Below are 13160 nucleotides of genomic sequence, written 5' to 3' on the forward strand. Positions count from 1 at the left end.
AATTAATTGGCCAACTAAAAATACATATAGAAAATTAGCCGGGCATGGTGGCGCATAGCTAGATGGGAGGCCGAGGCAGGAGGATCACTTGAGCCCAGGGGTTTGAGGTTGCTGTGAGCTAGGCTGACGCCGCAGCACTCTAGCCCGGGCAACAGAGTGACTCTGTCTAAGAAACAAAATCAACTGAAACCAAGGGATTAAAACTTTGCTGGAGGCCTAAGCGTTGCAAGGTACAGCCATAGTTAACAACTACCCAGCTCTGTCCCTGGCCTGCTTCCCTGTAATTTCTCACTGTAGGAGTCTGGCCACAGGCGTATAACATCCCTTAATGGCTTCTATAGATAACACCTCTATTGTGGAGCCTAAGGCTTCCCGTTAAGATGCTTTCCAGACCCTGCATCCCTGTGGGCCGCTGCCGCAGACCGGGTCAGTGACCCTTGCCCTCGACTGACTCAATCGGGCCTCTGGCCCCCGAGGAGGAACCAACACAGCGCATGAGCGCAGGTCCACAGCCCCGTGATTTCGCCCTGACCCAGCCAATCAGCAGTGCCAATGCCCTAGCCCCCTGCCCCCTAAAACCCATAAACCGCAGCCCGCAGCTTCTGGGGGAGGCAGATTTGAGAAATCTCTCCCGCTTCCATGTTCTGCTGCCAGATGACTGTTCTCTGCTGTCTCGGCGTGTTGTCTCTTTTCTACACAGTGGGGGGAAAAGGACCCAGTGGGTTGACAGCCTTAAAACGATGTCTGTGATGGCAACACTTACTAGACAAGTTACCGCATGCTTTCGGCTCAAGACCAGCCCCTCGACGCAGCCCTGGGCGGCCGGGACCTGCGCTGCCCGGCTTGGCTTGCACGAGGCTCCAGCCCGTTTCGAAGGAGGCGACCCTGCTCGGGCTGCCATCCTTGGGCAGGCGCGCTCACTCTCAGGGTCACTCCTTGACTGAGGACCCACTTTCATAAGCACCTAAACACCCTCTAACTAGAAATCTGGGGAGAACAGGTTCCACGAGTCCATTGTCTGCCTCCCATTAGTTAGTTAGCTTCGGCTCACAACCCCCCCTGGGCCTCGGGCTCCGGCAGAGAACCCTGTAGAAGATCCAGCAGGAGCCGAGCACGGGGCCAGCGAACGAGGCGCAGTCACCGGCTAGAGGGGCCCTAAACTTACAACCGGAGGCAGATTTTCTCACGATGCATCTTGGAGACGGAAATGAAGACTGATGAGGCCACACACCCCAGCACCAGGACCCGCCCTGCTTCACCGCACGCCCCTCTCCTCCACTCCACGTGTGTGTGTGTGTGTGTGTGTGTGTGAGAGAGAGAGAGAGAGAGAATCAAACCCTGCTGGGATGCAGGTCCCCACGAGGAGCTATCCCGCATGTCATCACAGGGCCCCCCAGGTGTAACCCTCATTCCTCCTCTGCTGCTGTCTTCCAACCACAGCCCGCTGAATGTTCACCAAAAGTTTGTTACTGGCTGCTTTTATGGGTATTAAGAGGATGGGTCAAAAAATTCCTGGTCTAATAATCAGTTTACTATCCATCATCCTATAAAAGTACACAAATCATAAAGCCCAGTTCAGAGTTCAGCCCCAGCTTTTGTTTAACTATGTATTTCTAAAAGCCCCGCAAGAGGAAAGTAGGCTGAGCTGGATGTGATCAGGTAAACCTGGGGGTAGAAAAAGATGAATTATCGGTTTTTTTAAATTCCCCCCCAAAGTTCTGTGGGATTTACTTAATGCTTCTGTAAGTGAAAGACTTCAGAGAGACAGAATGGGGGCTGGCGGAGGACTTAGCTTCAAACCAGTTTGGGCCCAGTCTTTTTACCTCTGGGACTAATTTCTTCTCTAAAAAAAAAGAGTTAAATTAAGCTTAGTGGATTTCAGAGTTTTTGGTAGTGGAACCTATTTGTTTCTAAAGAAAATCTTATGTAAAACCACATATTAAATACGGGCTGAATTTTGAAAATTTTATAGGTTAATATTAGCAACATAAATTTAATGAGAACAGAGGCTAACGTGTTGGTGGTCTCCAAAGCGCTGAATTTGGCATGGCCGTTTTAAAAAGTTAAAAGTAGTATAAAATCTAAATTTACATAAAAACAACAGCTTCTGAGGACGGTGACTTCTGAGGTTCTGTGTCGGTCTCCACTTGGCAACAGTGGGTTAGAGGGGACCTGGGCCCGTCGCGTGCTCACGGTCGCCCGGTGCCTGAGGGCCGGGTCTTCCCATGGCCCGCGAGGCAGCGAGCACGCGCTCGGCTTGTGCCCAGGGTCGTCGGGGACGCTGCCTGCGGAGAAGCGCGCGGAGAAGGCGCTTCTGCCGCGCAACCTGGTGGTGGGGTTCTGGGATCTCGGACCTCACTGCTTGTGGCGAAGCCTGGCTCCACTCTGCACCTGTATGACCTTGGGCAAGTGACTTAACCTTTGTGTGCCTCAGTTTCCTTATTTGTGAATGAGGATCATCATGGCAAGTATTTTGGTGGGTTGTGGGAATTAATTAGCCCAGGGACTCGAGACACCCCCAACAGTCCCTGGCTTAAAGGTAGTGGTAAGAAATATTGGTTCTAGCCATCATTCCGGCTATAGGGTGACACCAATTCTCATAGAAGGAGACACAAAGCCAGTTTAGTTTTTTTTTTTTTTTTGCCAGTTTAGTTTTGCTTTTAGGCCTCTTGCTGTCCAAAAATAAGAGCAGCATGTAGCTGGATTTAAATCGTAGCATGCTTCTATTTAGTAAGTTCTTTCAAGGATTCTTGTACTGTCGGAAGTCCCTAGACACTACAGCTTCACCAACTGCAATATGGGAGACCAGGAATGCAGAGGTCCAGTTGGAGGAAACAGCGATCTGAGTAGCTGTGGTTCTTAAAAATATCCAAAGTTACCAGACACTTAGGTGAGACACCCCAGCTGTCTGCCTGGAGCTCCGACAAGTGGCTCCTGCGTTTCTGAGTGTGAAGGGGTGTCAGAGACCACCCAGAGCTTACCCGCGCACACCTGCTGGCACGGCGATCAAGTGCAACAGTGCGAGGGCGAGGTGTGCAATGACGACCAGAGGAAACACAACTTTAGCCTATTTTCGTGGACTTTTCGGTGGCAGCACCAGTGAGGATAATGATCTCTCCATGAAGGAGGTGGATTAACCAGGACCCCAAATTCATATTCTCAGCAATTCTACTCTATTTTCAAGATGTTAATCTCTCTTTAAGAATTTTTAAAAACATAATTGGGGGTCAAATAATTCAATTTCTATAAATTGTATTCTGACTCACAAGTGCTTACTCAGAAAACCAAAAAATGAGAGGTGGTCTATAAAAAGTCCCTTCTGCTTTTTCCACTAAAGTAAAAAATTAGCTTACAGAATTAGCTTTGAGAAGCGTGACTAGCAGCTGACACACACGGGCATGCAAGGTGGCCGGCCGAGGGTCACCTGCGTCCGTCCTCAGCCCAGTGACCTCACGGTGACCTGAGAAAGTCGGAACCAGCTTGCCCAACTCCATGGCTAAATTTAGTTTCATGATGAGCAATAAAATCCACACATTCTTTATTTAGTCCATATAATACACCATTTTGTAGAGTTTTTTTTAAATTAGATAAAAGAGCATATTAAATGGCAAGTGTATGAAGTTTCTCTTCATAAACAATGTCAAAACAAAAAGTTTTGAATTACAAAATGTTAAAAAATATGTAGGTACTTAACATTTCACTGAAGCATAAAGTTACAGATATTTTCTAAAGAAAAATAATTGTGCCACTTACCTATTTTTGCTGTTTCTATGAACTTTTTTATTCTGTACATAGGACATTTTGTACAAAATATGAAGTCTACATTTTTATTACTTATTACCATAAAACAAAGATACAATGTATGTACAATATTAAAAGGAAGCCATACTAAAGCCACACTAAAAAGACACTCGGAATTGTGACATTTCTGATGTACAGATACATTTTGGAAAGAGTAAAGATGCCAAACGAAGAACTTTATGAAGAAAAACAGTCACCAGTTTATTTTCAATGTAGTACTTTTGAAATCAGTTTGGTACAGAATAAACAGTATATCTATATCATAACACATAAGTTGAACAATTAGCACAGGGAATCCGAGTACTAACTAGGGAAACTTTAATAGGCCAAAATATTAAGTAATACTCTTGCCAAAGAAAATTTGTTTCTCTCAAAACTTTTTTTTTCCTTTTTGGTGAGTGTTTGTCTTCAATAAAGAGCAGAAATAAAACCTAGACAAAAAGATGTTCTTATACATTGAGCTTTACACAATCACCCAAACATTGATATTTTGCTTCTTCCCGAGGGCAAAAAGAGAGTCTTCCCAGAAACCTCTCTCACAAACATACTGAACATCCAAAACCTAGGATATCTGAGAATCTATCAGCTAAAGACGGAAGTTCAAACAATGGTATATATCAAAATACATAAGACGCTGCTTTATACAATAAAAAGCACCCTTTTTCCCTCAAGAGGAGAAGGCATCTAAACATTTTTTTTAAATTATAGATTTCATAATGGTAAATGGATACTTGTCAAGTTTCTCAGGAAGTGTTCTTCTCACAAAGTGGACGTGTCCACTTCTGCCGGGGCCACCTGTAACTGAGGACTAGCCTTGTCCTTAACACAAGAAACCCCTCCCCCCCGATTTTCCTCCAAGACACAAGGAAATAAACATTGCCAATGGACGCAAATGACACCAATGGGCAGCAGGCACCACAGCTGCACAAGGAACAATGTCTGCTTTTCACAATCTTTTAATGGATACCCGAGACCTTGATTAAAAACGAGATTCTAAAAGAAGCCACATTTTGTCTTTATGCATCAAGACACTTAACATTAAGTTATATAATCTTATGCCAGAGACGAAAGAAACTAGAATCACTGGTTTAGAATAGCAGTACACATCTCAAGTAACTTTCAAGCAGGATAAATAAGTCAAAATACTGGCCACCCTGAGAGAAATAAAGAATAGACAAAGCACTAAGTTTAAAGGTTTTTCTCCTCGTGCTATTCCATCTAAAACAAAAGCTCAGTACATGCAAGGAAGTCTGTGAATATATAGCAGCATTTGAAGACTGATGAAAACTCAGACACTGTATTTTCCTTACGAGGTGCTGATAACGTGTGCTCTTTTCCACAGAAAGAGATTCACTTCACATCACCCTCATTGGTGCTTCCTCTAAGCTCTCAGAACCACATAACAGCAGTAAGCACAGGCAGTGGCAGTGCCCGGCAAGTACAATGTCATTTCTGTTACTTTATGCCCAAAGGCAGCTGCAGTCTGCATTACGCCAAGAACTGCCTTAGCTCAAAATGATCTCATTCTAACTTTCTACAGAATGTGGAATTTTTAGAGACTATAATTTCATTAATTCAAAAGTCTTATTGAAGGGTAACAATGTATAAACAGATGAAAAAAATCCCCAAATAAAAATATCAACACATAATTTTTAGATTCCAATTTCAGTTAAGGTAGACGGAGAAAGCTCTTTTAAAATAAATTTGTTCTATGAGCTCCCTCCTGGAAACCTGGTGCTGTGCCACAGTCTTGGAAATATGGCTTTAGGTACACATAAGAAGGAGACATGGTACACATGTCGTCAATCAAAGTAAAGAAACACCTTAGAAGATACCAGCGGCCGAGGATTGTCATGTCACTTTTCCCAGTACGTGTGTTAGAACATGAAAGGAAAGAGCCATTTTAGTGAGATTAAAAAAACAAACAAACAAAACCTGCTGGCGTAACAATCACGTGGAAACAATTTCAAAAGTTGTAAAATCTTAAAAAATAGGTAATATTTTTTAAAGTGTTCCTTTGATTTGAAAAACATTGATATTATCATAGAACCACCTATTTTAAAGGACCACAAATTCCATCTGGGTAGAAGATGAAGATGAGGAGCAGGGTGCTTTCCTATAGCTCTGATTCTGAGCAACAGTCTTGTTTACGACTACGCTGGGTGGTGGCGACACTGTGAGGACACCATCATCAGCCCACGGCTCTGCCAGCAGGGTCTGAGAAGTCACCATTGTTTGAACTCCTAATCTCGAGCTGAGGCGGACGCACGTTATTGCCTACAACGGGGTCGAAGAAAGCTTTGACTTTGAGTGTAACTGATTGGTATGGCACAAAAAGTATGTTTTCTACAGAATCCAGAGAGGAAGTGGCGGCCAGCCGGGAGGCGCTCCGGAGGCTAGCGTCCGTCCGGGGAGACCAGCTCGTCGGCTCTGCAGTGAGCTTCCAAGGCTTTCTTGGTGTGGGGATCCTGAGGCAGCTCGGACTTGCGGCGTGCAAGAGGACGGTCCTTCTTCGGATCTTTCTGTGCCTGGAATTAAAAAGGCAATGGAATTGGCTACAAACTAAGCGATCTGAAAAGCAAGCTCACTTCTATGTTAGAAGTCAAAGCAGAATTATGAGGCAGACGTGCATCGCCCACATGCTGATGCTTCACTGGCCGCCAGGGAAGGGCATGTTTCTTATTGTGGTAATTCCCCAAAAATACCTTGTCTCTTAAAAACCATCAATTAGTGCGAAGGACTGTGTGTGCAATATTGGCATTTTGGTCTTCTAGACTGTGTAGTGCTTGCACAGTACTCAGTACCTCTCTTTTGCAGAATTTACTTTCAGCAAATCTCAAAAATAACCTATTTCATAAAATGTTACCAAAGCCATTTTCTGGCCTTATCTATTACAGAAACATTTCAGAAGGTAGACATTTCCTTTGGAGGTAAATAAAAAGAATGGATGAAAAACACTTAGACTGGATTTAAAACCAGCAAGAAATCTAAAACTTGTATCAAATTAAAAAAAAAAAGATACTTCTTTCTCTAATCCATTGTCTTCCTGAAGTTCTAGAAAATTTGGTTTTACTTAAAAAAAAAAATTAAGTGAGTACCACTTTTGCAGGAGAATTTAGACAATCGTGTCTGCAACAAAAGGTAAACGTGGTATGGGGAGTTGACATACCAAAAGCATCCACTTCTATGAATAGTAGTATAACTCAGTTTTAAACTAGACCCATTGTGTTAACACCAGTGTTCTGAAAGAAAACAAACTATTTAAATCATCCAGAAGACTGTATATACCAGAAGATTGCCAATTAGTTAGAAACTTTTTTTTTTTTTTTTTTTTTTTTTTGAGACAGAGTCTCACTTTGTTGTCCAGGCTAGAGTGAGTGCCGTGGCGTCAGCCTAGCTCACAGCAACCTCAAACTCCTGGGCTCGAGTGATCCTTCTGCCTCAGCCTCCCGAGTAGCTGGGACTACAGGCATGTGCCACTATGCCCGGCTAATTTTTTATATATATATATCAGTTGGCCAATTAATTTCTTTCTGTTTATAGTAGAGACGGGGTCTCGCTCTTGCTTAGGCTGGTTTTGAACTCCTGACCTTGAGCAATCCGCCCGCCTCGGCCTCCCAAGAGCTAGGATTACAGGCGTGAGCCACAGCGCCCGGCCAGTTAGAAACTTTTTGAATAAAATTTCCTTAACCAGAATCAAGTCTTCCTTTCTGTTTGTTCAGTGTCTCCATCAAAAAGAAGACAGTATTAAAAGAGAGTAAATTACTTTTGTGGTTACATTTACCAGAGAAAATTTGTTTTAAGTTAATCATTTGACAACAAAAAGAACATAAGTGTAACAACTTCTCAGTTTCCAGATGCCTGATTTCAGTACAATATGTAAAATACACTTTTCTTTGCTTTGATGAAAAATTCAAGGACCTGCGGAAGACATAAATGAAAAGTTTTGCAGAGCTAAGTATTTCTTAGCAATGTTCTTTGTACATTTATCTATGAAAAAACATCAATAATGTCAAGGTTTAAAAAGAATTTTGTGTGATATCATTTTAGGATTATTTCTAGAAATGTTATTTGAATATTAACATTCACTCATGGTAAATGCAGGACTTTTTGATTTTTTTCTCCTGGAAACCAGTGTAAGATGGCTTTAGGAGAGCCACCCACATTTGGAGATAGTAAAGGTCACAGTCCCCTAGGGACTGTCGGTCACCAGTCACAGTACTTGTAAGGATGCGTTAGCACGCAAAGCACGTCTGCTTTCAACCCATGAGAAACTCAGAGGGGAAATTCTGCCCTGAATTTTATGCCCATTTTACATTGATCTGTAAAACAAAACAAAGCAAAGTAAGACCAAGATTTTTATATACTTGAAATATATGTAACTATTGCTGAAACAGGCACTCTAAAGAGAAGAAACATTTTAATAGAAAAAAAGCAATAGCAAAACATTGGAGCTAGAACCAGTGAATGCAAATTGAGAACACAAACATGACCCGAAGACTTCTGAAAGGACAGAAAACTGGTGGGCATATCTGGGCCTTTCTGCTTAGGTGTTTTAAACCAGAGTGTAAAGCAGAGGACAATTTTACAAACCACAAGGGGAAAAAAATGAGAAAACCAGGAGGCAAGGCAGGAAAGAGAATGAGACGTCATGCTGACGGAGCCCCAGCTGAGCGATGCGTGGGGCGAGGCCGTGCGGGCGCACATGCGGGCGTGGCGGTCAGGCGGGAAGGTGGACAAGCGCCGCTGCAGGCGTCCCTGTGCAGACGCGAGCTGGGAGACGGGCCTGTGTTCCGCAGCTCAGCGGCAGGCTGGGAGGCTAAATATAAGCATGAATGCTAAATAAAAGAACACCAGGGACTGGGCATACGTGACTGCAAGTTTTCCTCTGATAAAGGCAGAAATTCAAACTTTACTACTTAATTTGGGACAGAAATAACCAACATTTCTTAAGGGACCAAATTTCTTTAACTTTGTCTTGTCCATCATAAGCTGGAATGACATGGAAAAAAGGAAAATACTTCATGTACACACGTTCACTTGTTGATTCTTTTCCTAGAGAAGAGAGCCTTCTGTACGTGCTACACGGCGAATAACGAATACCTGCACTGCCCACCTTCCGTCTCTCTACACCTTCCTTACTTGCACGGCTGACACTGCTTTTCTCCCGACCAACTGTTAAAAATGAGAATTGTAAACATTTTAAATGTCTCTGACATAAACGTTATTCACGTGTAATTTACTAGTTTTCTTTGCATGTTCTATATAGGGTTATACCAGTTTCTCAAGATACCCAAATAATGGTTCTGACAGGTAAATACACAGTTGAATTTCTCCACACAAATCCAGCCCACTACATCCATCAGATCAGGGTCTCCTCCTGCTCTTCTCCTGCCATCATCTGCCTCTCACACCTCTCCCCTGACCCAACATTGAAATAATTTTCAAGAAATATAAAATTATTTTGGAAAAATAAAGTTAGCTGAAAATAAAATTAAAGGGGCACTGAAACTATTCAAATGACTAAATATAAAAACCAAAAGCTTATTTTTTAGCTATAACTTATGTCAATTTGGTCACCAAATTGTGCTCATACATTTTTCCTGCATCTTGGTACCTTCTTTTTGCTTTAACAACAGTGTTTTTAGGAATTTGAGGAAAATTCCAAACATTTTCAAATTAAGAGTCTATCCTTTCAAATATTACTCCTAAGAGACTACACTTCATAGATACCTTCATCTAGATAGGTTGAGAATCAACTGAATTCAACTATTTCAATGACATTTGATTGATGCACAGAAATCTATAACTCTTGAAATTGGGTAGTGTTGTTAAGTCTTCCAACTTTTCTTTCTTTCAGAGTTGTTTTGGCTATTCTAGGTCCTCAGCCTTTACATATAAATTTTAGAAACAGCTTGTCAACTTCTTGAGGAAAAAAGAGCTTGCTGGGATTTTAATTGAGATTTTGCTAATTTGAACTCACATCCTAATAGCATTGTCCTCCCCCACAGGAACGTGAGCCATAGAAATCTAAAGGTAAGGAGAGGGAATGACTGTTAAGCCAATTACACAGGAAACTCAGTAATAGAACCTAATTTCAAGAATCGTGAAGACAAACAAGGAAGCAAACATGCTGTAGGAGTTCTCTAAGAACTATCCTATCTACCAGTGCATTTAGAACTAACTGCGCAGACGACTACAGGACTGACTCCTCCCATCACTACACAGGTGATCGGGGAGGGGACTGGCCCCTTTCTAAGGGCAGTGGACAGATCAGCCAGTTGGGAGGGCTCTGTGGCACTGGGTAGCATACAAACACTGGCGCTGACTTTCAAAGGCAGCTTTACTCAAAAGGAGAATGTTACTTTGGTTTGTGTTCTTGATCAAGTTCTTGATCTACAAAGTATGTCCTAAATTGTAAGTATGTCCATAAGCTTCGGGTTCATTACATTTTGGGCATAGTTTATTCTTTTCCTAGCTTTAATTCTGACCTAGTCAAAGGAAATATTAAAAAAGAAAAATTCCCCAACCCTAAAATATTTAATGTGTAAGAATTACCTTGTAAACCATCAACTTCCTTTTCAATTTTGTGTGGCCTAATGCCTTTTTAAAAAAAATTGTTTTTAAAATTTTAATTTTTTTTGAGATAGGGTCACTCCTTGTTATCCAGTCTGGAGTTCAGTGGTGTGATGGTGTGATCACAGCTCACTGCAGCCTGGAACTCCTGTTCAAGTGATCTGGAACTCCTGTTTAGATCCTGCTCAAGTGATCTGCCTGCCTCAGCTTCCTGAGTATCTGAGACTATAGGCATGCACCATCATGCCTGGCTAATTTCTTAATTTTTTTGTAGAAATGGGGCTCTCACTATGTTGCCTATGTTGGTCTTGAACTCCTGGTCTCATGCAATCTTCCCACACTGGCCTCCCAAAGTACTGGGATTACAGGCCACTGTGCCCAGGCTGGCCTAATATCTTAAAAATGAATGTGTACTAACAAATTCCAAGGCAGGCTTCCTCACAACAGAGATGCTGATTTTGACTTCCTTCTGACTGTTTGCAGCACGGAGGCCAGCTCACATGTCTTTAGCAAATTTGAAGCCATAATATCAAAACTGTAATCAAAAAGGTAACCTTAAATTCCTAAATTCAAAAAATACCTAGGAGGAATGTTAACACCCTCACAAACAGAGACAAATATATGAATTTTCATATTTTTGATGAAATCTACTCATTGCTAAGAATATTGTGAAGAAAGTATGGAACTAGACAGAAAATTAGTTATTGATGTTCACCAAGTGTTCACTGAACTTTTCCACTATATTTTTAGTATTTTCAGGCTTTGATGAACTAAAAGATGTATTCATTCACATTTTTCATCTTCACCTAAGTTGAGGAACCAGCTAAGTGGGCAGGAAGAGGCAGATAAATACAGTTAACAATGGCCAGGCATGGTGGCTCACACCTGTAATACCGGCACTCTGGGAGGCAGAGGCGGAAGGATTGCTTGAGCTCAGGAGTTCGAGACCAGCCTGAGCAAAAGCGAGACCCCGTCTCTACTAAAAACAGAAAAATTAGCAGGGCATGGTGGTGCATGCCTGTAGTCCCAGCTGGTTGGGAGGCTGAGGCAGAATGATCGCTTGAGCCCAGGAGTTTGAGGTTGCTGTGAGCTAGGCTGATGCCACAGCACTCTAGCCTGGGCAACAGAGTGAGACTCTGTCTCAAAAAAAAAAAAAAAAAAAAAAAAGCCACCACAGGTGCTGGCACCCAGAGCCCTTTCCTTGCACAAAACACAATGCCAGCCATGATGTAATTCCAAATTTTCTAGTGTTCACATCAAAAAAGTTAAAACAGGCCGGGCGCTGTGGCTCACGCCTGTAATCCTAGCTCTTGGGAGGCCGAGGCGGGCGGATTGCTCAAGGTCAGGAGTTCAAAACCAGCCTGAGCAAGAGCGAGACCCCGTCTCTACTATAAATAGAAAGAAATTAATTGGCCAACTGATATATATATAAAAAAAAAAAATTAGCCGGGCATGGTGGCGCATGCCTGTAGTCCCAGCTACCCGGGAGGCTGAGGCAGAAGGATCACTCGAGCCCAGGAGTTTGAGGTTGCTGTGAGTTAGGACGCCACGGCACTCACTCTAGCCTGGGCAACAAAGCGAGACTCTGTCTCAAAAAAAAAAAAAAAAAAAAAGTTAAAACAAATGGGGGCCATTCATTTTAACAATATATTTTAATCCAATACAGGTTAATCCAAAAATTTAAAATTCAACATGCTCCAAAATCCGGAAGTTTTTGAGTGCTAACATGATGCTCAAAGGAAATGTTCACTGGAACATTTTATATTTCAAATTTTTGGATCAGAGATTCTCAGACTAGTAAGTGTACATATGCAAATATTCCAAAATCTGTAAAAACCTGAATTCCAAAACACTGCTGGTCCCAAGCATTTTAGATAAGGGCTACTGAACCTGCATTCCCAAAAGGTGATTATTTTGACATGTAATCAATACTGTTGAAATCAAACGAATGAGAAGTTTTTACATTCTTCTCTTCATACTAAGTCCTGAATGCTCGTGGGCATTCTACTCTGACAGCACAGCCCAATTCCCATGTGCTCCACATCAAGTGCTCTGTAGCCAAGTGTGGCTTGTGGCTGCCCGGGGGACAGCGTGGCTTGTGCTCTTGGTAACGTCTCATCAGGTGGGGATAGGATTTACTTGAATCACACTCAAATAGATTTAAAAAAACCCTCTCTGTGTCACTGAGCCCCAAATGGCACTAGAATCATAAACCATCTGCATACAGCATGCAGTGTGCAATGACAGGGTAATTTCAGCCTCTCTCATTTTCTGCACATCAGGATTCTGGAGCGGGATGTCTTTAGGAATTCCCTCACTGGTCAAAGGGGATTACAATTTCTAAGTGACAAAGGACAATGTCCCCACACCCACTTGGGACTACGTCTGTTTACATGTTATTTGAAATAGGGAATATACATTCCCAGTTTAGTAAAAAGAGGAACAGGAGGCTCTCTTTAACAGTGGTGACTAAATATTTATTTCCACAATAATGGAAACAGAACCACTGGAGCACTAGAGGTGTTGGGACAGAGCCTGGCCCTGCAACAGAGGCACAGAAAGACAGTGGGGGTGGGGTGGGGGGGGAGGGAGAGGAAGAGGAGGAGGAGGACGACGACCACCACCACCACCACCACCACCACCACCACCACCACCACCACCACGAGGAGGACAACCACAACAATGAAGACAAGGACAAGGCCTCTCTATCTGGTGTCCTGGGGAGGGGGATCATTAGTACTTGCTGCGAAAAGCTAAAAGGGACATCTCTGGGCCAGAGCAAA

The 13160-nt window shown here is 42.7% G+C and overlaps 1 protein-coding gene across 6 annotated transcripts in view; it reads right to left on the reverse strand.

Annotated features, from left to right (window-relative positions):
* Nucleotides 1-3521: 3521 nt before the first annotated feature.
* Nucleotides 3522-13160, reverse strand: part of PPP2R5C (protein phosphatase 2 regulatory subunit B'gamma) — a 146162-nt gene continuing 136523 nt past the window's right edge. For 5 of the 6 annotated variants that reach the window (XM_076003712.1, XM_012746328.2, XM_012746333.2 and 2 more), the window contains one exon: nt 3522-6329. In XM_076003712.1, coding sequence (XP_075859827.1) covers nt 6198-6329 — 132 coding nt within the window. In that variant the 3' untranslated portion in view covers nt 3522-6197. Of the gene's footprint in view, nt 6330-8904; nt 8977-13160 lie in introns of all 6 variants that reach the window. The other variant, XM_012746331.2, reaches the window with a different exon arrangement.

Source organism: Microcebus murinus, chromosome 6, assembly GCF_040939455.1.
Source record: "Microcebus murinus isolate Inina chromosome 6, M.murinus_Inina_mat1.0, whole genome shotgun sequence".
In the NCBI taxonomy this organism is placed as follows: Eukaryota; Metazoa; Chordata; class Mammalia; order Primates; family Cheirogaleidae; genus Microcebus; species Microcebus murinus.